The following is a 19,760-nucleotide window of genomic DNA, read 5'->3' on the forward strand; positions in this document are numbered from 1 at the left end:
TTTTTGTCTGGAACAGGGTAGTTGAGATCTTAAGTATGTGTGTCCTGGTAGCAAAAGAAGTATGCACTTGGAGTGCAAGATAACTTCCAAAATTAACTGAATTCAACTCATGTTTTAGTATTTATGTTTTAGGCTGTAACCCTAGTTTAACTGTTTGGACTTAAACATAGCATACCACGGACCAGGTCCACCTGAAGAACGATGTTTACGAATCATGGGGAGGAGAGAAAGATAGATGGAGGATTCTAGATCACTGTTTTGGTCTGGATTCATTATGCAGCTGCTAGACAGTCATGTAGCACCTGTGACAGTGGTGAAGAAGGATGTGGATGGCAAAAAGCAATTGAGAAAAATTTGCTTACAGTTGTCCACCATAAGTCAATACCCCATAAGTCTCACTGCAGTTGCTCCATCCATAGGGTGTCTCAGTGAGATACTAACATCTACTAATTGAATAACAGTGTTAAACTTCTAAGGTGTGAAGGGCTGGGCAGCACTTCTTCCAGATGCCATGGTATGGAATAAGAGTCTGGAGTTTTGCATCCTTCCTTAGTTATTGTCTTTAACTAGTGGGAACACACTCTATGATCAAAATCCATTTTTTTCCCTTCTGAAAGATCCTCTAGCTTTTTCAAGATTATGACAGAGTATAATGTTGAATTGTATTTGAATAGCAGCAAGGTTTAAAAGGGAAAGTTATTTATGCCCACTGATTACAGTTGTTCACTGGCCTCACAGCAGAAGTTCCTGAAAAGAAAAAAGGAAATTACATCCAGAAGTAGTAGTAGTACATCCAGTAGTAGTTCCCTGATGTGCTCCTATAGTTCTTCCACATCTAGACTTCAGTCAAAATCCTGATGACAGATTTGGAGAATTGTCCACATTACATCTTCATACAGGCTTCAACATCTGCTCTTAATGAGAGTGTCAAAGCTGGGAGTAAACAATTAGATCTCACTGACCCATATCAGCCCCACCTGGCTGTCCATCTATGCCACCTGTCATGGGCCTAGGTTCCCCATTTCAGGTCATTCTTCAGCCTTCAATCTCTGCTGCAGGTGTGCCAGTTTCCAGCTCAACTACAGCAGTTACTGTGTCTGGCCATGGATCCTACTGATCTGGACTGACCCTCAGACTAACCTTCTACCTGCATCATCACTATGGAGCTGCCCAGAAATCACTCAACTGGGTGGGTCCTGACTCTGGCAGCCATCACTGCTGATGGCAGTGATATTAAACTTTTGAATTGATTTCCCAGTTTGATCTCAGAATGCCTCAGCACCAGGAACTTGCTTGTTGATCTGGGCTCTTGGTTGAAGCTGGTTACAGTCCCTAGGCCTGCCCTGCTTCCTCCTTCAGGTAGAGTGGAATAGCTTTTACTGACTGGTGAGGCTCATGCCCTACCAGCTGTGACATTATTCTTGGCTCCTCCCTCTCCATCTCATAGAGAGCAGCTGGCCATTGCTGCATTCAATGCAAACAACTGTTAGACTAATGCAAAACAATGAATAAATTTAAGATCTTATTGTTAAACGGTCATAACTGTCATAAGAGTTAGTCTAGATTCTATTCCATGCGAGGTGTTGATTGCTATAATCTATTTGCTAAATAATCTTTCTGGGCATTGTGCCAGCAGAATCCTGAAGTTAAATGTATTTGTACACAAAAATAGCTACTATATCCCATCTAAACAATGGTTTATAAGAAGGGACAATTAAAAATACGTAGAGTTTAGCAGTATCAAGGTAAGTGGATGTGTTTCTGAATGAAGTGTTGGAGTGAAGTACCCATGTATTTCTGTTATATGCACATTCTTTAGTGGAATGTGAACCTATGGAAATGGTAACAGGAGCTGTTCTAATGGGCCAGAGATAAGGAAGTGTTCTTAAGGAGAAAGTTATGGTACTCTCATAGCTGAGCCAAAGGTATGATGTGTTTAAGAAAAACAAGATTTACTTGATTCTCTTCTTGCAGTTGTCTTAAAAATAAGGAGTAGACTTTTTACAGTTAATACTTAAGTCCATACAAGTATATTTGTCATGTAAAAGATGAAGGAGGAAAAGGAATATGGATGCAGTAAAAAGGTGGTGGTCATTTGACTCAGTCTTTTTGCTATTGTTAGAGGACATAATGAAATAGAATTAAGTTTGGGAAAAGTAAGGCACATTGTTGTCATTTCACATTTTCTGTATTTTAGAGATTTACAAAAAGAGCTACACTGTAATTATTTGAAGGGCACAGGAAATTAAATCTACACCAACTTTTTGTTTGGTAGAAAATACAAATAAAATTAATGTTTAAAACAATGTGGTTTTTTTAGAAAATTTATTTTTGTTATTTTTAAGGTCTAGATTGAAGAAGAACTATGATGACTTTAAAAGACATCCAGACCATGATAAATTTACCAGAGAATTGTGGAGTAATGATGAAAGTGAAGCTGATTCTGGCAAAGAATCTTTTGCAGTAGTATGTGGTAAATCATCAGAGTCTGCAGAACATACAGAAGTTCCCAAAAAAGATCACTCAGACAATGGTAAGCATCTACTGGAATTCAGTAGCTTGAACTTGATTCAGGAGCTTAATTGAGTTGATTTGGGAACCTAAGTTTTCCATGTGAGCTTGTGTCCTACTTTTTACCTTAACTCTACCACTGTGATAATATGAAAATAATTTGTGGTACATATCTGTCAGATGTAGACTTGAAGAGGGCAGACATGACCAAGATGAAAATTCTGCTGTATTGAAGTGTTGGCCATTTTTTGTGCTTAACTATTTCTGTGATAACATAGTAGATCTGTGTGGAACTTACTTTTATGGTGGTTGACCTTGACTGGCTGCCAGATGCCTACCCAACTGCTGTCACCCCCCCTTCCTTAAGAAGGGAGGCTAGGGAGAGAAAACAATATGGAAAACCTTAACAGTCGATATAAAGACAAGAGAGGTCACTCATCAATTACTGTCACAGTCAAAACAGAATCAAGGAGAATTAATTTGTTGTCAATTGAAAATAGAGTTGAATGGTGAGAGACAAATAAATACAAAACCTAAACTCCCCCCTTTTCACATATCCACCTCCTTCCAAGGCTCATTTTCATTCCCAATTCTTCCATCTCCTCCCTTGTCAAATGGCAAGGAAGGATTCAATCTGGTGACTGAGGTCAGTTCGTAACAGTCCCTTCTGCTCCTTCCTCATCCCTGCTCCAGTGTGGGGTCCCTGCTATGGAATACAGTACTTCACAAATTGCACCATTGTGGGTTCTCTCCATAGGCTAGAGTTTTTCAGCATAAGACTGTACTAGTGTGCATCTCCCATATGCCATAGTTCCTGTCAGGAACCTGCCCCAGGGGTGGGCTCTTTATGGGCTGCAACTTCCTTCAGGGCATTCTACTCACCTGCTGTAGAATGGGGTTCTCAAGCATCTGCAATATACATACCTGTACCAGCATGGTCCTCCATGAGAGCAGGTAAACCTGCTTGATTGGGAGTCTTACTGGGTTGCAGAGGAATCCATTCCAGTGCCTGGATCACCTCTTACCCCTCCTTCTTTGCTGACCTTGATGTCTACAGGCTTGTGTCTATACATTTTTTCCTCAGTCCACTCTGTCACATGCTTTTGCATGTCACATGCTTATCCATGAGACATCACCAACTTGGCTGACAGGCTCAGCCATGTCCTGCAGTGGATTTGTTTTGGAACCAGCTGTGTCTGACACAAGGCAGTTTCTGGCCTTTCTCCTCAGAGAGGACCCCCTGCAGTCCCATGCAACAAAAACCTCAATGCATGGCCCTTCTGTCCACCTGGCCCTCCTGAATGCATTCTAAGCCCTCTTACCACTTCATGCATCCCCTGCTCACTGGCTAGTCTAGCTTGATGCAGTATGAAACATGGTGTTTACGTCTTTGTCACACAGGCATCCCCCACGCACCTGTTAGGCCAACCCAGATGCCCAGGCCCTCCTGCTCACCAGCTAGTCTACCTTGAAGTTTACCACAACTTCAGCACACACACACTGGATTTGGGGAGGATACAGACAGTCACCCTCCAGCAGCTGGCACCAGGCCCACAGCCTGTAACCTCTTGCAGCTGTCGTTGCAGCTCCCCTTACCTCTACACACTGCTTCATGGGTTTGTACAGCTGTACCAATTCCCTCATCCCTCCTGGCTCCATCTCCAAGATCTCCCCTGGTTTATTATTATAAACCATTATTATTATAAATCAATGGTATTAGGTTCCAAAGTTGATCTTCCTGCAAGAAGCCTCTGCAGTTTCCTGAGAGCCCATCAACTAATGTGATTGGTGAAGCTGTTTCTTGACATTGTCTCCATTTTTGTTTGGTTAGATCTGTGTCTCTGTATATTTTTTTTCCTGGCTTTTCCCTTTTCCCCTCAAGATAACCTTGCTCAAATATACATTTTCATGCTCTCATATACTGTCATATACTCTCGTATACTGTTATCTGTTTATCTGATTGACCGGGTTTGGTTTTCCTCACTGTCTCCCATTGCTGGTCAGGTTTCAGTCCCTATGTTCTTGTTTATTACTTCCTCCTTTCTTTATTACCCCCTTTTTTGTATTGCAAAAGTCCTTGACCAGATACTCTTTAAAAATTAGACATTTCCTTTCACATACCTTTACTCTCGCAAACTAGTGCACTGCCTTTAGCGAGACACTGTAAAACTGTTTTATAGGGGTATCAGTTGCAAACATGTAAAACACAGTTTCTGTTTTAATATCCTTGCAGATGAGATGAAACTATTAGAGATGAATTTACCTGCAGGAAAAAACAGAATTCTGAAAAAAGAATCAGCTTCTAAAGAGATACAGAAGACACTGCCCAAATGCATTAAGCGACAATTCAAGCAAAATAGTTGTCTGGATCAAGGCACAAATGAGCTTTCACCAAGGAAGAAAGCTAAGCTGAGCACTGACGAGGTTGTGGTCCAGAGTTCAGATAGTAACCTGCAGTCAGATAGTTGCTCGACTGAGCTGAAACAATTTGAAGGGTCAACTCAAGAGTTACTTTCCTTGACAGATCCTGCAACATCAGTATCAAACTTTCTGAAAGGGACCAAACCCATCCAGGCCTTGCTTGCCAAGAATACTGGGAACAAAGTGACCTTAACAAATCAACTGTTGCCTCCTGCAGGCATGAACATACCTACTCCTGAAAAGTCAGTTTTACCAGCTTTGGAATCATCACTGATCAAACCAGCATTGACCTGCCAGGCCAGTTCAAAGACTCCTTTACAAATGGTATACAAAATGCCAAATGGCCACTGTGTACCAATAGACGTTCCCAACAGCTCAGTGAAAATTCAAATGCAAGCTATGATTGACCCTAAAAATGGAGAAAAAGTCATGCAACAAGTTCTTATTTTACCTAAGAATTTTCTTCTTCAGCAGAGGGAAGAAAAAATTGTGTCCAAGGATATTCAGTCACAACAACAAAAATCATTTGAGGTGCACTGTACATCTTTACCAAAAATGTCAAACATCAGTGTTTCTTTAACACCTGTTCTGGTAACAGGCCCTGCAGATGCCACTCAGTCATCCACTACAGTTTTTTCCAAGAATACTACCCACTCATCACAAGTGACTAGTCCAATGAACACTACACAACCATTGCCGAATGTAACTTCAGCAGATAACTTATCAATAATTAAGGTAAGCCAAAGTGAGAAGGACAAAATCAAGACTACAGTTTCGACTGCTACATTGCCTGTGTCTTTGGCTTCACCTACTCTTTCCACAGCTAGCCAATCCTTGACACCAGCAACAGCATTAAATGCATCTACAAATGCTGATTCTGCCTCTAATAGTCTTGAATCACAGCAGCAAACCAACTCCCCTGAAACAAAGCAAGAGCTAAAGACAGTGTGTGTAAGAGAATCACAATCTATTCTGGTCACAACACGAGGTGGAAACACTGGAATTGTTAAAGTGCAAACAAACCGAGACCAGATTTCACCCAGTAGTTTATGTCCTACTTCAGTTTTCACTTATGCATCTCAACTTCAGGCCTTCCTTGTGCCAAAAACCACAGCAGTATCATGCTCTAGTTTTGCATCTGTAGCAACAGCCACATCTGGTCTCCCACATGTTGGACAATTATCTCCTTCTGGATTTGTCCCCTCAACAGCTTCTGTTAATGCTCCAGCTTTCCCTGCTGATTTTACCCAGACAATGGAGAAAAATACTAAATTCACACTACGGCAGCCAGCTGTTCGGGATTCTTCATGTCAGGCAAGAGAGAAGTCCTGCCATGTGTCTTCTTCTTTATCATCCATTCCATTAGCTACCAATTTGGTGTCTCCAACTCCAAACAGCCCTGTTAGTGTCACTAGCATTGGACAAACTAATGTCAAAACTCCATATTATTCTGTGCACCATCAAGGGGACACCAAAGCGAAAACAAAATCTGTTACACAATCTGAATCAAATTCTGCAACAAATGGAGAGTTAATCAGTGGTGCTCCAGTCCAGAAATTTACATTATTCACAAATCCACCCATTTTATCTCCCTCTGGGGCATCAGGGGTCAGTATTATACCCTGTCCAGCATCCACTGCTGCTAATGCTCAGAAGCTGGTTTTCATTAACACACAAATTGCCAATGGCCCATCAACCACCAATCTAGTTGCAGAGTCATTGAAACAGAACCTTCCTTCTTCCCTAACCAAAACCTTTGTTAATGCCACAGAGCAACCACAGTTGGTTTTGATCCCATCTACAGTAGGAGCACCAATAAGAATAAACTCATCACCAACTATTGCTCAAGTAAAAGATGTGAAAATTGGACTAAATATAGGTCAGACCATTGTAAATACTAAAGGCAGTGCACAGGAGGCCCTACCAGTTAATATATTGCACGCTGGCATTTCTAAAGGAGAAGACAAAAAGAGGACAGCCTTAGGCCCATCCTTGACAAGTAGTACTGTGGTTCCTGTTCCAAGTTTTGCTGTGTCAGCTAATAAATCTGTATGTGTTCCAACAGAAGCTGAAAACACCGTTACAATAACAACAGCAAATGCACGAATAGAATCTGTTTCAGTAACATCAAGTGGAACTTCTTCTGGGACCCAGTCTACTGTCTTGACTGGTGGCAATGATCCCTCAAGAATAAGGCCGGTTCTGTGTAATCAGATTTGCACATCAAATATTGGAAATACTGTGGGTGTGTCAACTGTGAAAACAGGACATCTTGCTTCATCCGTGCTGATTTCAACACAGCCAACAGTATCTCCGCAAGACTTAGGATCTGCTCTGCAATTTCCAGTTATTAGTTTGCCTGGACCTGCAGCCACCCCCCACAAGGTGTTACATACAGTTCCTCAGTTGGCAGCAGTTCCAGCTCCTTTTCCATTACCAAAAAGACAGTTGCCCACACTGGTTCAGTTTCAGTCATCAGGAATGTCAGCTGCTGTGTCAAGTCATGCAAGTATTCACAAACCTCAGAGTGTGTTGCCCCCACCATCACCAAATACAGGTGAAGTAATTAGTTTTCCCAATCTTTCTGCCCTACAATGTCAGCAGGTGCCTCCCAGTACAGAGAAAGAAAGTCATGATTACACTTGTGCTTCTACTGTTCAGATGTCTGAGGCTTCACCCCCTGTAACAAGCAAAACAGGAGGAGTTCCATTGAATGAACCTTCCACTCAACAGAAAATAGTCATTAATACTTGTATGCCTTTGGCACCTGGAACTCAGATAATGATTAATGGTACTCGTTTTGTTGTTCCACTACAAGGCCTTGGAGCTGGCAGCCATGTTCTTCTTCTCTCCTGTAATACAAAACAGACTCCTTTAACAATTAACCATCGTCAAGAACCTCAAGGTGTACCAGCTGTTAATCCAATAACCTCAAAAATCATCCTAGCACCAAGTAATTCATTAAGTTGGCAAATACCAAAACATCCTTTGAGAAGTTCTACAAAAATTGTGAACTCTTTTGGAGCTGCAGATGCTTTACCCATTGTACATGCAACACCGCAGATATTTAGTACTCCAGCTAGCTCATGTACTCCACTGTCTGCAGTAACTCTGTCTGTGTCTTCAGTGACAAAGTCTCCCATTAATGTAGCTACATCTTCTGTTTCTGCTGTTCATCCTCCAAATTCTCATTTACCAAGCAACACATCAGTGTTTCAGCTAGACAGTTCTATCAAAAAACTGTTGGTCAGTCCAGAGGGAGCCATACTGAATGCTCTAAATACTTCAGCACCAAAAGTTCCTCCCCTGTCTTCATCACTGCTTCCTGTTGTTGTTTCCACAAGCAGAAATCCTACTGTGGTCTTCCCTGCATCTCAGTCATCTTGCCTTGATAAACCTGACAAAGCTGCATCTTGAATTTACTGCGAATGAGCCACTTTGAAATTCTGGGGCATTCTTTGAACTTTGGAAGTTGTAACTATTGAATAATTTCTTACAATGTTTTAAACAGTTGATTTACTCAATATTAACAAGGTTACAGTTCTTACCTGTTTACCTGTGGGGATTTGGAGAAAGAAAAATTTTAGTTTGTCAGAAGTTTTCAGAGAGTTCTCTAGTAAAAGGCTCAGAAATGACCAATGAATTCATTAAACAATTTGGAGAAATCTTGCCTTTTGCACATGTTCCATCTTACTCTATGGACTGTTTGCCAGTGTGGTTATGACAGTATATATGTCCTTCTTATTTGTCAAATTTATTTTTGACGTGTTTCTTTAAAAAAAATTATGCATTGTAAACATGCAGTCTATAGTATAGAATTGTACATATTCCTGAACTCCTAAAAACCTGAACTAAACAATATGTACAAAGAACTATGCTGTCTTATTTATGTTTTGTTTACATAATGTATAGTTTTTTAAGTATTTTAGTAACTTTGGACCAGTGTACTGTTTAGCAACAATGCAGAAGAATCTGCATGTAATAAATCAAGTTGCTGTACTGCTTTGTGTTGGCAGTAGTTAAAAATGTGTGTATCTGTTACACCATGGGAGAATACATACATACATACATACATACATACATACATATGTGTGTGTGTTTGTGTGTGTGTATATATATGTATCTACATATATATGTGTGTGTGTGTATATATATGTATATATATATATATGTATCTTTCTTTTGGTGTGTGGTAGAATGAAATTATTTAGTTCCTTCTGTTCTTCTCTGATTTTACATTTCATGTGATTTGACAGGATTTGGAAGGAAGGCCTCCTTATTGTTCCTCATGATTTAGGGCAGGATAACCCATACTTCATCCATTCTTAATGGTTTGGTTATGTTGCCTAAATAACTCCAGTGAAATGGTAAGACTACAAATGGCTTCCAAGACACCAGTCTAAGTCACACTGATTGCTGTTAAGGACTGCCATGCTTTGTCTTAAAGCTTAAAGATCTGTTGAACAATTCATTGTTCTCTGTTTTACACCCTTGTGTGTATTTCCACATACCTGGTAACTGTAACATGGTCACTCACTGATCTTCTGTCTAGCCATAACAACTACCCATTTTTTTTGCTGGTCATGCTTTCTAGATCTGTATTTTTTCTTTAGCTTATAAGTGGTTTGTCTGGAAGGAGAGTGTTAAAACATCATATGTGATTAAAATAAGCTTTATTAGTACTTTGAATGGGGATAATTCACATATTGCATAAACCTTCCCTTTTTATACAGAGTGTTTAGTATTTATTAGCTTAGTTTCAGCATTTGATCTGATAAAACCTTTGGGTTATTTTCTGCAGATCAGCACTGCTGCAGTGCTCATGGAGATAAGTCTTTGATATCTTTTGTGATTCTGCATATAGAGAAAGAGTACCCATCTTATCTTATGGAAGGTGATGATTTTAGAATTGTCTTCGTATATGTTGAACTTTTTGTGGAGTTTGTTGGTTTGTTTTTTTTTAGACACTAGAAGGGAAGATTTCAGAAGAGCTTATGAATGATAGTTGCCTTTTAAATAGCTATGACTTCAAAGGGGATAAAAGCTTACATATCTGTATTTAGCAGTGTTTGTAAACTGAGTTTCATAAAAATGAAGCTTCAATCTTTGCTCCTCATCCTGTTGAATTTTCTACTTCCCTTCCCCTTTTGCTGTACGCAGTTTTGCAGTTCAGGTGTTGAGTTGAAGAAAAGGACCACTTCTTACTGCCTCTGTCAGCTGCCCTTTAAATTGTTCTGAAAAGTAACCTGGTATCTACTTAGCTGAAGTTCTGGGAAAGTGGGGGGAAGAAAGGCTTGTGCCTTTCCTTTTGTACTAATTAAAAGAACTGCATTGGGATTTTGCATCTTTCTGGATCAGAAATCTCCATCTTATCTCAGGGCTGGGAAGGATGGAAGCTGTCAGTTTTGGAATGAAAGAAGATTTGGTTAAATTTAGAAAAAGCTACTTGCTACAATTTTCCTACTTGAAAAGTATTTTGTAACTGATTTTGAAGACACCTGGTAGTAAAGGGTGCCTGCTTGCCCTAGCAGAGTTTACAGTACTAAGAATTTTTAAGTCTGACTAAATTTTACAGTTGAATGCTGCAGGTGACTTTTCCAACAGAAAGAGACAGCAGAGAATGGCAGTTTTTTCATGGACATTTTACATACCCAAAACCCATATATACCATATAATTTATTTCCATTTCACCGATTAACTCTTGGGACTCACTTTTTTTTAATTTTGTCTTTTCTTGCAATGATTGTTTTTTCCTTTTTTCTAATTTATATTTACTGTAGAGTGAGTTGTCTACATTGCTTGGAAAGCTCAAGACTAGGTTCTAGTATTGAAGTTGTTCTTGATGGAGAAAAATTTCTTGCATGGCATTTTTCTGTGTGCTAATGTAATAGAAGGATTTATGCTATAATTGATTCTAATAAAGAGAAAAGTTAGAAAAGCTGAACTTAGGAACTCAGGACTCAAGTAACTTGCTTGAATGATTTCCAACATTTTTTTAAAATTAATATGGCAATATTTTATTATTTTCACAAATATTTTATAATTTGGCAGATATAAACTCTATAACATGGAAAGTTTGATTCAGTTTGGTTACAGTTTTCATGGATTTTTATTCTCAGACATATGTTCACAGTCCAAGTCCTTCTGGAGAAAGACTTGAGACTACTATGTAATGGGATCGCAACATTCATTACGTTAAACCAGCTTTTAGTAATTTTTTTCTGAATAAAATTCCTATTCCCAATACTCTTCTCCAATAGTACGAATGTCAGTCAGAGATAAGGCTTTTTTTCAAATGAACATATATATCCATTGACAATTTGCTATGTACCTTTTGCTCTCCACCAAATATATGGTGCTACCAATAGCACAAAGAGAACCATAAAAAAGTAGATTATATTCACAGGCACAATGAAAAAGCAGAACTGCCTGCATTTCGACTTGAAGTTAAAAAGATATTTAATGAAACATATAAACACAGATATATAAATCAGCCTTTTAAGAGAACACGTTCAACTTTTCAGAGCTTGTAAAATGCTGTGCTTTTGGATGACCTCTGATATTGTATACAAGTATTTATACACTATATTACATGAGAAATTTTAGTTTTACTAATGACTTTGAATATCCTGAATTACATCCTTTTGTTTACCTGAATGGACATGTTCTGCACAATAGTTTTGCTTTGCTATGAGTAGAAAATGACACTAATATTGCTTCACTCTTCAAACCCCCATGTGTGTGCTGCCGTTTTCTTGTAGGGATTCTGCCACACTAGAAGCAATTAAATTTGACAAGTTTCATGGGCCATAGAAGTACCTATTCAAACTGAGTCTTTCTGTCAAGTCATTCAAACATGCTGATTTCACTGTGTGACAGCAAAGGGTTTAATGCAAAAAGGGAAGCAAAATTTTTCCTGGTGAGTGAACAGAAACTAATTTATCTAATGGGAGTAGGTCAGAAAACTAAAAGTTAGCATTTGTAAGGCATCTACAGCTGCCACAGTGTGTGTGGTTCCTAGTTGATTTTGCTTATACTTTGTGGTAGTGCAGAACTTTAGTAGTCCAAATTAATTTTAAAGTAAATGAATAATTTTTATTAAAGCATGAATATTTGTTATGTTTAAGGACTTTTTCCTTTAAATAGAATGGCCAGAGGTGCTCACAAAAACTTACTCATGTAGACTATAAGCTGCACCTCAAATGAGTTTAGGGACTCAAAATAATAAGTAAAATAAGATTAATAATGCTGCATTATTTAAGGTCCATCTATCCTATTATGATGGCCATCAATCCCAGCATCACCTAGTCTCTTGAAGCACTCAACAGTTGCATTCCAAAAGAGCACAATATCAGGCCTGAATATTCTTTTTAGTATTCACTAATCTGTGAGCCAGAGTCTTCCTCACACAGCTGTGATTTTTTTTCAATTTAATAGCTTTCAGTATATTTCTCTTGATGAAATACACCAATTCCTTTCAAGAATTCATGGAAGTATGTAAACAGACTATTACCATTCACAGTATTCAGTGGTAAAGAGTTTGTAAATAAATCTCCTTTTTGATTTCCAAACCTGGCACCTGCTGGTTTCACTTGATGCAAATAGTATTTATATTGTAAGATACAATAAACCTTTGTTCTTTGCTATTTTTCCATGTGACCTATGTAGACCTTTGCCATGTTGGTTATCTCTTTTCTAGAATAAAGAGAAATCGTGAATGAAATTATTTCTTTCATGGAAGTATCAGTTGCTGTCATTGCTGTGTATACCTTTTCAATTTTATGATATCCTTGAGGTGTGGTGTCAGAAGAGTGCATGTTCTAAAGGCCCTATGAGCTATTCAGCAGTTTGTTGATGATTTTTCTTTCAGAATAATTATTTCAATGTTTGTGGGTTGGTTTCTGACTATCATTTAGCCTTGTACTAACTTTTTAATAGAAATATTAATTGTAAATCAACTTCACATCGGTGACAAGGCAATTCATCCCATAAATCCGTACCACTTGCAGAATATTGTAGTTGTAAACACATGGTCTTTAAACCAGGTTATTGAAACCACTGCAAGTCTGGCCATCTCTGTTCCTATTTCTGCTTGGTTTATGTCTCTTGAAGATGTCAAATGACAAACTGCTGTAATGATTTTCAAAATGATGCTTTTTAAATCTCATAGGTTTTGTGTATAGGATACAAGATAAAGTCTGTAGATTGTAATTTTATACAGATTAGCATCCAGATAAAGATTTTTTAGTTGTTGAAGAAGCCACTTTGTGAATGTGACACAGAGCAATGTTATTTTAAATCTTTTTCCTTGAAACTACAGTGGCATAAAAGCAAACTTTAGAATCTTGATAAATCTTGGTGCATTTTCTTGTTTTCTCAAAATATGGAATTGTCCAATCAGTAATCACACCTGAATGTCTTGAGTAAACTTGGAAAGCAGGGTAGTTCATTGTTTGGTCATGTGACTGGTTCAGAAGTTCTTCAGAAAGTCGGTGTTCTTACTGCGTCTTTTATTACAATCTCAGCTGAACTAAACACATTAAATGAAAATGATATGTAAAAGTAATGCAAAGAAAATGTAATTAATTGCTTAGAGTATTTCTTGAAATTATGTTTTTTACGCAGGTCTATTAAAATGTGCATAAATGTGATTTCCCACCTTTTGCAGATGAAGACAATGAAGTTTGGAGTTCTCATACCAACATGGAAGAACTGGGAATAGAATTCTTGGTCTCCTGACTCCTTCCAGCATCCCATCCATAATTAAAGGTTAGACACCTAGATTACTGCTTTGTCTTCCCCTATTACCGCTTTTTACAATTAAGGAAATATTTGGAAAATGCAATTGTTTTAAAGAATCTGAGGAACATTGACAAATAGAATTTATAAAAATTAAATAGCAAAGGGAAGCTGTTGTGTTCTGCTTGCGGTGAGGGGCACAACAACTCCCCTGGGCCCTGGAGTCTCGGACCCCAGCCAACCACTAATGACCAACAGGAAAGGACAACAACAGGATGGTCTTGGTTTAGCAAAACCCAGGATCTTTTATTAAGCCAGGGACCAGGCAAGAACGAGGCTAGAGTTATGGGTTTTATTTGCCAGGGTAGGGGTAGAGTTTAGGATCAGGGTCCAACAGTGAGAGGAGCAGTGGTCTGCAAAGGGCTGGGTCAAGGGGGACAACCAGTGGGAAGAACTAAGATGGGGACACTGCAGTAGAATTTCAACCAATGAGGGTACAGGAAACAACATTCTGGGGCTATTCCTTATCTAGCAAAATGGGGTGGAGTGTCTTTTCCCGGGTTTGCAGGGGCACGCCCCATAGGGTCGATGGGTCGATGGGAATCTTCTTTAAGCCATGCCCCTCACCAGGTGCTGTCTGTCTAGGTAGAATCCCCGCCTCCTGGGGCGGTGGCACTCCACAGGAAGCAAGGTGGTAAAGTAACAGCTGTGGTTCTTGTAATTGTCTTCAGGCTTTAGAACTTTGCTTGTCAGTGCCCATGTCATAAGAACAAGACAATAGACTCATTTATTTAGTTGTTCACATTGATTCCATCTCAAGTATAAATACACAAGAATGAATAAACAAGTATAAAATCAGACTCTTTTGTTGTTGCCATCTGGCACCAGCATATACACTGAGACCTGTCCTTGTAACCTGCTGTTATTTGTAGAATCATTGCTCATTCTTTTTTTTCATAACATGCACCAGTGAAATTGAGTAATGCAGAGGAATTAGTGACTGGAATTACTATGTAGCCACAGGGTGTCTTCCTTATTACACAATGGAAGAGTAATATCATGATGGATTCCATTTACACAATATAAAAAGCAGGTATTTTTAGTATTATAATAAATTCTAGCTGCTAGGGAGGAGGAATTGCTTGTGTCTATTTTTAAAAAACATTGACAATTCATACTAGCAACACACCAATACTAAAATTACAATAGGTTGTTTGAGGCTTGTCTGGACAGTATTCTACAGCTGTAGAAAACATGTAGAAACATGTTATGCTTTCAAAATATTGTTCTTGCCAGTAGCATGCTTTTTGTAATGTGATCATAGAAGAATAAAAAGTGGGAGAGGCCTGTCTGTAGTATTTGCCTCCTCCAAGGCCTAAGAAATTAGTGGAAAACCAATACTTTTTTTAAAAGAGAGCCCATGTCTGAAAGTAAATTTCTTACTTACATGAAATGCAAGTGATGTGGCTGGTGCAGCAGTCCTATCCTTGTATTAGCTGCATCTTGGACTGGACATTTCACTCACTATAGTGGCCAATAGAGAATGCTTAGTGGAAAGAATTATGAAATAGATCAAGTATGAATTAATTTTCCCAGTATGTATACACAGCCCACAGTACAACATTAATTCCAGGAGGCTTGTATGAACTCAGTCTGAGCTTATCTGTGACATGAAATATCAGATTTTGCAGCCAAAGAATCAGGTACTGGAAAAACATGATCAGTAATTCAGCGATGCAGAGCAGAAAAACCAGTAACATAAAAGCATAAAACTGCTTCTCCATTATAAGGAGTGATAGGAGAGGTGCATGAATCCTGTTAAACAGCAGAAGGTTTGAATGAGGAGTTGACTGAAATTGTTGCTGGGGGAAAAATCCAGGAAGTGAAGATCATGTGGGCTGCATATCCTTGGAATTATGAATGTAAGAAAGACAAGCTTCTTAAATCTGTGTTGATACCTAAAATGTTCAGGTTGAGTTTCCTGGAGATAGAGAAATAGGAGTAATTTATAAGAAGATAGACATCTGACCCCTTTTAATCCTTGCAAGGATTTCTCTACAGCATATTAATGTCAGGGAATATTCACACTTACCATATGATTTTTTTGTTTTAATCCAAATTCTGAAGCAGTTCTAAGGCTTTTCTTTTTTATGGCTTCCAGATGACAATCCTAAAATTCCACTTGTAAACAACTGCAAATTCAAATCTAGTACTGAACTGTGTCTAAAAAAAGGGCCACTCTTTTGCTCCAGAATGTCAGGAGCAGTGAGGTTTACATGGTGCTATGGAAAAATAGAAATAAATTACTTTTGTCAAGGTGAGTGTGAAAGGACAAATTGATAGAACTTGGAAGACCGCATATTTTTCTTAAGAAAATTATTTTCAACAAAAGTAAGTCAGATCTTTTCCCTTATAGCTACAAGATGATAAAAGAACTGTGAACAAGGAAGTCTGCTTTTCTGTGAATGCAGAGAACATTGCAAACATGCAGCAGAGAATTCTGTTTTTCCCATCAAGAGATGGAAGCTAGTGAAGTTGAAAACACTTTACAAAATTAGTATTGACAGACTGTAGTATTTATATTAGGCCGTCACTCTTTGTTTTGTACTGATTTGAACTCATGTGATGTATCTCTCAGTAAAGGAGCAAATAAAGCATGTGATCCAAATATCTAACAGGCTATACTAAAATGGTTTGGAAATGTGAAGGTACATGTGCCAATTAAGCATTGTTCAGATTTTCACCCATGGGAATCCACCAAGAATGAAGTTTGCAGCTATCCCATGTGAAGAGCTTTCTGGGGAAACAAGAGAAGGCAATAACTGTGACATTTAATGTCAACAGTATTTGTGACATTTAATGTCAATACTGTTGCCACAATAGATTATACATTCTGCCTTTTTCACTCTAATTAAATTTGGGCCAGTAGTCTCTGGTTCTTTTTTTGATGAATAAATGTCATCAAATCACAGAAGCAGAGAATGGGTCAGGTTGGAAGGAACCACAGCAGGTCACGTGGTCCAATATCCATGCTCAGGCAGGATCATCCCAGAGCACAATACACATTGCTCCAGAATGGTTCTTGACTATTTTCAGTGAGGGAGACTCCACAACCTCTCTGGACAACCTGTTCCAGTGTGAGGGATGTGATTCATCAGTGGAATTTGAGAGATGGCTCATGGTGGGTGAGGATGAGATGGATGAGCCTTTCTTCTTCATATTGCTGTGAGCACTTGGCAGTTAGGAACACCACTACCCCTAAAAATGTAGTCTTTTGTATTGGTACAAGAGTAGAATCTAGAAGAACTACATTTTGGCAGCAAGGGAAGGAATAATTCATTCTCTTCATTAGAAGTCTAAGGCTGCTGCCATTGAGCCAAGGACTTTTTGCGTAAAGGAAGAAAATTAAAAATTTGAGGTTCTCTAAGGATGCAAAATATAGAGGGTCAATTCCAAAAAGTGCACAAGTGCTGGATTTTAGCTGGCAGCTTATATGGGATGTGGAGATAATACCTGTAGATAGCTTTTTAAACTTTATATTGCTGCTAGTTTACCTTTATTACTGCATGTAAAGTTCAGTGCAGATACGTGTCCAAAAGAAGACACTGGGAATTTTCAAGCACTTTTCAGCTCTAATGGGCAGTAAATTATGTTTAATTAAATGGCATGAACACACAACAACCTTTCAACCTTGTTGCACAATTTAATATGCAGTCAACAGAAATGTATAAGTGCATATAAGCTACTCCTCCAAAGACAAATAAACTCATGAACCTTTTCCTTTACATAAGAAGTAAAAAGAAGTTTGCTTTTAAAGGCAAAAAAATGTACTCACATCATGTGAGAGAACACCAACAGAGTAATGGGTATGCTACCAGTATTAGACAAAAACATGAATCAAAGTATTTCATTGAAAAATTACAATCAATATGACTAATACTACTACAGTTCTTAGGGCCAAGATAATATACGTACATCCCCAGCTGTAGCAGGAGTTAAGCCAAAGGACATTGCTGAGGTGAGTATCACTGGATTCTCCTAGCAACCAGCTGCAAATGCCAATTATTTACAATAGACTAGTGAGACTGAAAAAGCAAGTGCTTTCTATGAAAAGTTTGTGGTACTCTCTTTTATGATAACTGTCTGACATGTGTAGACTATGCCCTTTGGCTCTTGGCTCAAGAGACTGTTTTGGTACATGATGGAGTATGCCAGGAAGATTGAACTCATCAGGACCTGCTGCATTTTACCTTTGTTCAATAGCTTTGAAGGCTACATTAAGGCTTGTAACTGCATTAGAAAGTAGATGATCCAACAGGATCATACCAGAAATCCAAACATAGACAGTGTAACTGCTGTTGCCATTCTAATTTATAATCTGGCCAAAACATGCTATATTAGCAAGGGTTCTGTTTTTGAAGTATTTCTTGCATCTACATAAGGGTTCTATACATAGCTATGGAGAAATTCCTAAGGTCCTATTGTACAAATAAGAATTAATAACAGTGTGTCTGCTGCTCTGATTGTGCAGATAAGAAGCAAGCAGAGCTTTATTCTCCAGCTATGACCAGCCACCTCTTCTTCAGCATCCTGGGGAACAATTCAAATTGCCTGTGAATTTTTTCATTAGCTTTTTTTGATGGAAGAAAATGAAGTACAAACATCACGTTTGTTCAAAATTATGGTTGTAATAGAAAGCATCTGATAGCAGGCTGATTGCAAAGAGGGTAAAAACCAGAGAAGAAGAAGGTCTTTGACTTTTACATGGTCTCTATTACATACATGACCAAACTAAAGAAATTATGAATCTGAATTTTGGTGACCGGTTGCTATCCTGGGGTGATATAACTGTCTAATCTGAAAGACTTCCCAGGAAGGTTGAACACCCTGTACCATGTTCTCCATGTATGGTAGTTAAAAAATTTCTGTGCTTTTCTTTTTAAAGGAACAGATGTCCTTGAATGTTTTAACTAGTATTTCGTAAACTGCAGTGTTATTGAGTGTAATACAAAAGTACCAGTTCTTGCATCATGCATCTTTGGCAATTACAGGTCTCTTGTTTTCAAGGTCTGACCTGTCTTGTATCAGTGTTTTTTTTAATATGTCAGCAGTCAGGCTCTGCCATGTGCCATCACTGGGTGTAGAGCCAGATTTGAAAAACGGAATTAGAATGGCATTAAGAATGAGTGATGAAGTTAACTGTTTGAGTGCTCTATGGAGCTGTATTTCATGCTCTTATTTTAATGCACTTTAATCTGAGACCACTGTCTCAACAATGTCTATAAAGCAAAAATGCTGCTTTCACCAGTAGCAAAAAGGAGAGGACTTTCTGAAAACTAAGGATAGGTTTCCAAGAGGGTTTTATCTATCCTTTAAGTATCTATAAATACGGCTGAAAGTTGAATTGTTCCAGTTCTGGCTGCTGAGGAGTTTTACATGGTTCCACAAAGAAATTTGTATTTCTACTTCATCAGTGTTAACTTCCTCATGAGCTTTCACAACATCTGGTAATATATTTAATTCTACACAATTAACATAACTAAAAATGTGTGCAATCAAGTAAAGCTTTTTGAACTCTAAGCACTTCACTTCTTCATAGTAAATAATCTCTATTAATTTTTTAAATGATTTTTTTCTCAGACATGAGGAAATGTCTGCATATTTCAGTTCTATTCCACTGTAGCACTACATAGTCTTTTGAAGGGATTTTAAAGAGACTTTAGTCTGCCCCAGAGCAGAGAAATGCAGAGCACTGAGTTGCTAAAGATATCAGCCCCAAGCTTTAGCTTTTACCAGTCCTGCAAGAAAATTAGTCAGCCATTGTGTTCTACATCTCTAGTGCTTACTAGCTATAAGATGGCATTTTTTATGTTCTCCTGTGTATTCTTCTTCCTGTTGCTAAACAATTCCAGATTTTTTTTTCCTGACAGGGTGGATATTGGAAATGACACAGGTAAGACAGCTTTTTAGGTTAAAATACATCTCTAAGTTTTTAAATAAATAGATCAACTAAATTTATAAAAACATATGGATGGATTGTAACATTTCACAGCAATTGCTGATACTTACTAACTTCCAACAATTTTACT

The 19,760-nt window shown here is 38.3% G+C and overlaps 1 protein-coding gene across 1 annotated transcript in view; it reads left to right on the forward strand.

The window, feature by feature from the left end:
* KIAA2026 (KIAA2026 ortholog) overlaps nt 1-13,682 on the forward strand; it is a 54,666-nt gene extending 40,984 nt beyond the window's left edge. The window contains exons 7-9 of the mRNA XM_058826579.1: nt 2,346-2,533; nt 4,745-9,299; nt 13,601-13,682. Coding sequence (XP_058682562.1) covers nt 2,346-2,533; nt 4,745-8,349 — 3,793 coding nt within the window. The 3' untranslated portion in view covers nt 8,350-9,299; nt 13,601-13,682. The remainder of the gene's footprint in view (nt 1-2,345; nt 2,534-4,744; nt 9,300-13,600) is intronic.
* Nucleotides 13,683-19,760: the final 6,078 nt, after the last annotated feature.

The sequence above is a fragment of the Poecile atricapillus genome, chromosome Z, assembly GCF_030490865.1.
Source record: "Poecile atricapillus isolate bPoeAtr1 chromosome Z, bPoeAtr1.hap1, whole genome shotgun sequence".
Classification (NCBI taxonomy): domain Eukaryota; kingdom Metazoa; phylum Chordata; class Aves; order Passeriformes; family Paridae; genus Poecile; species Poecile atricapillus.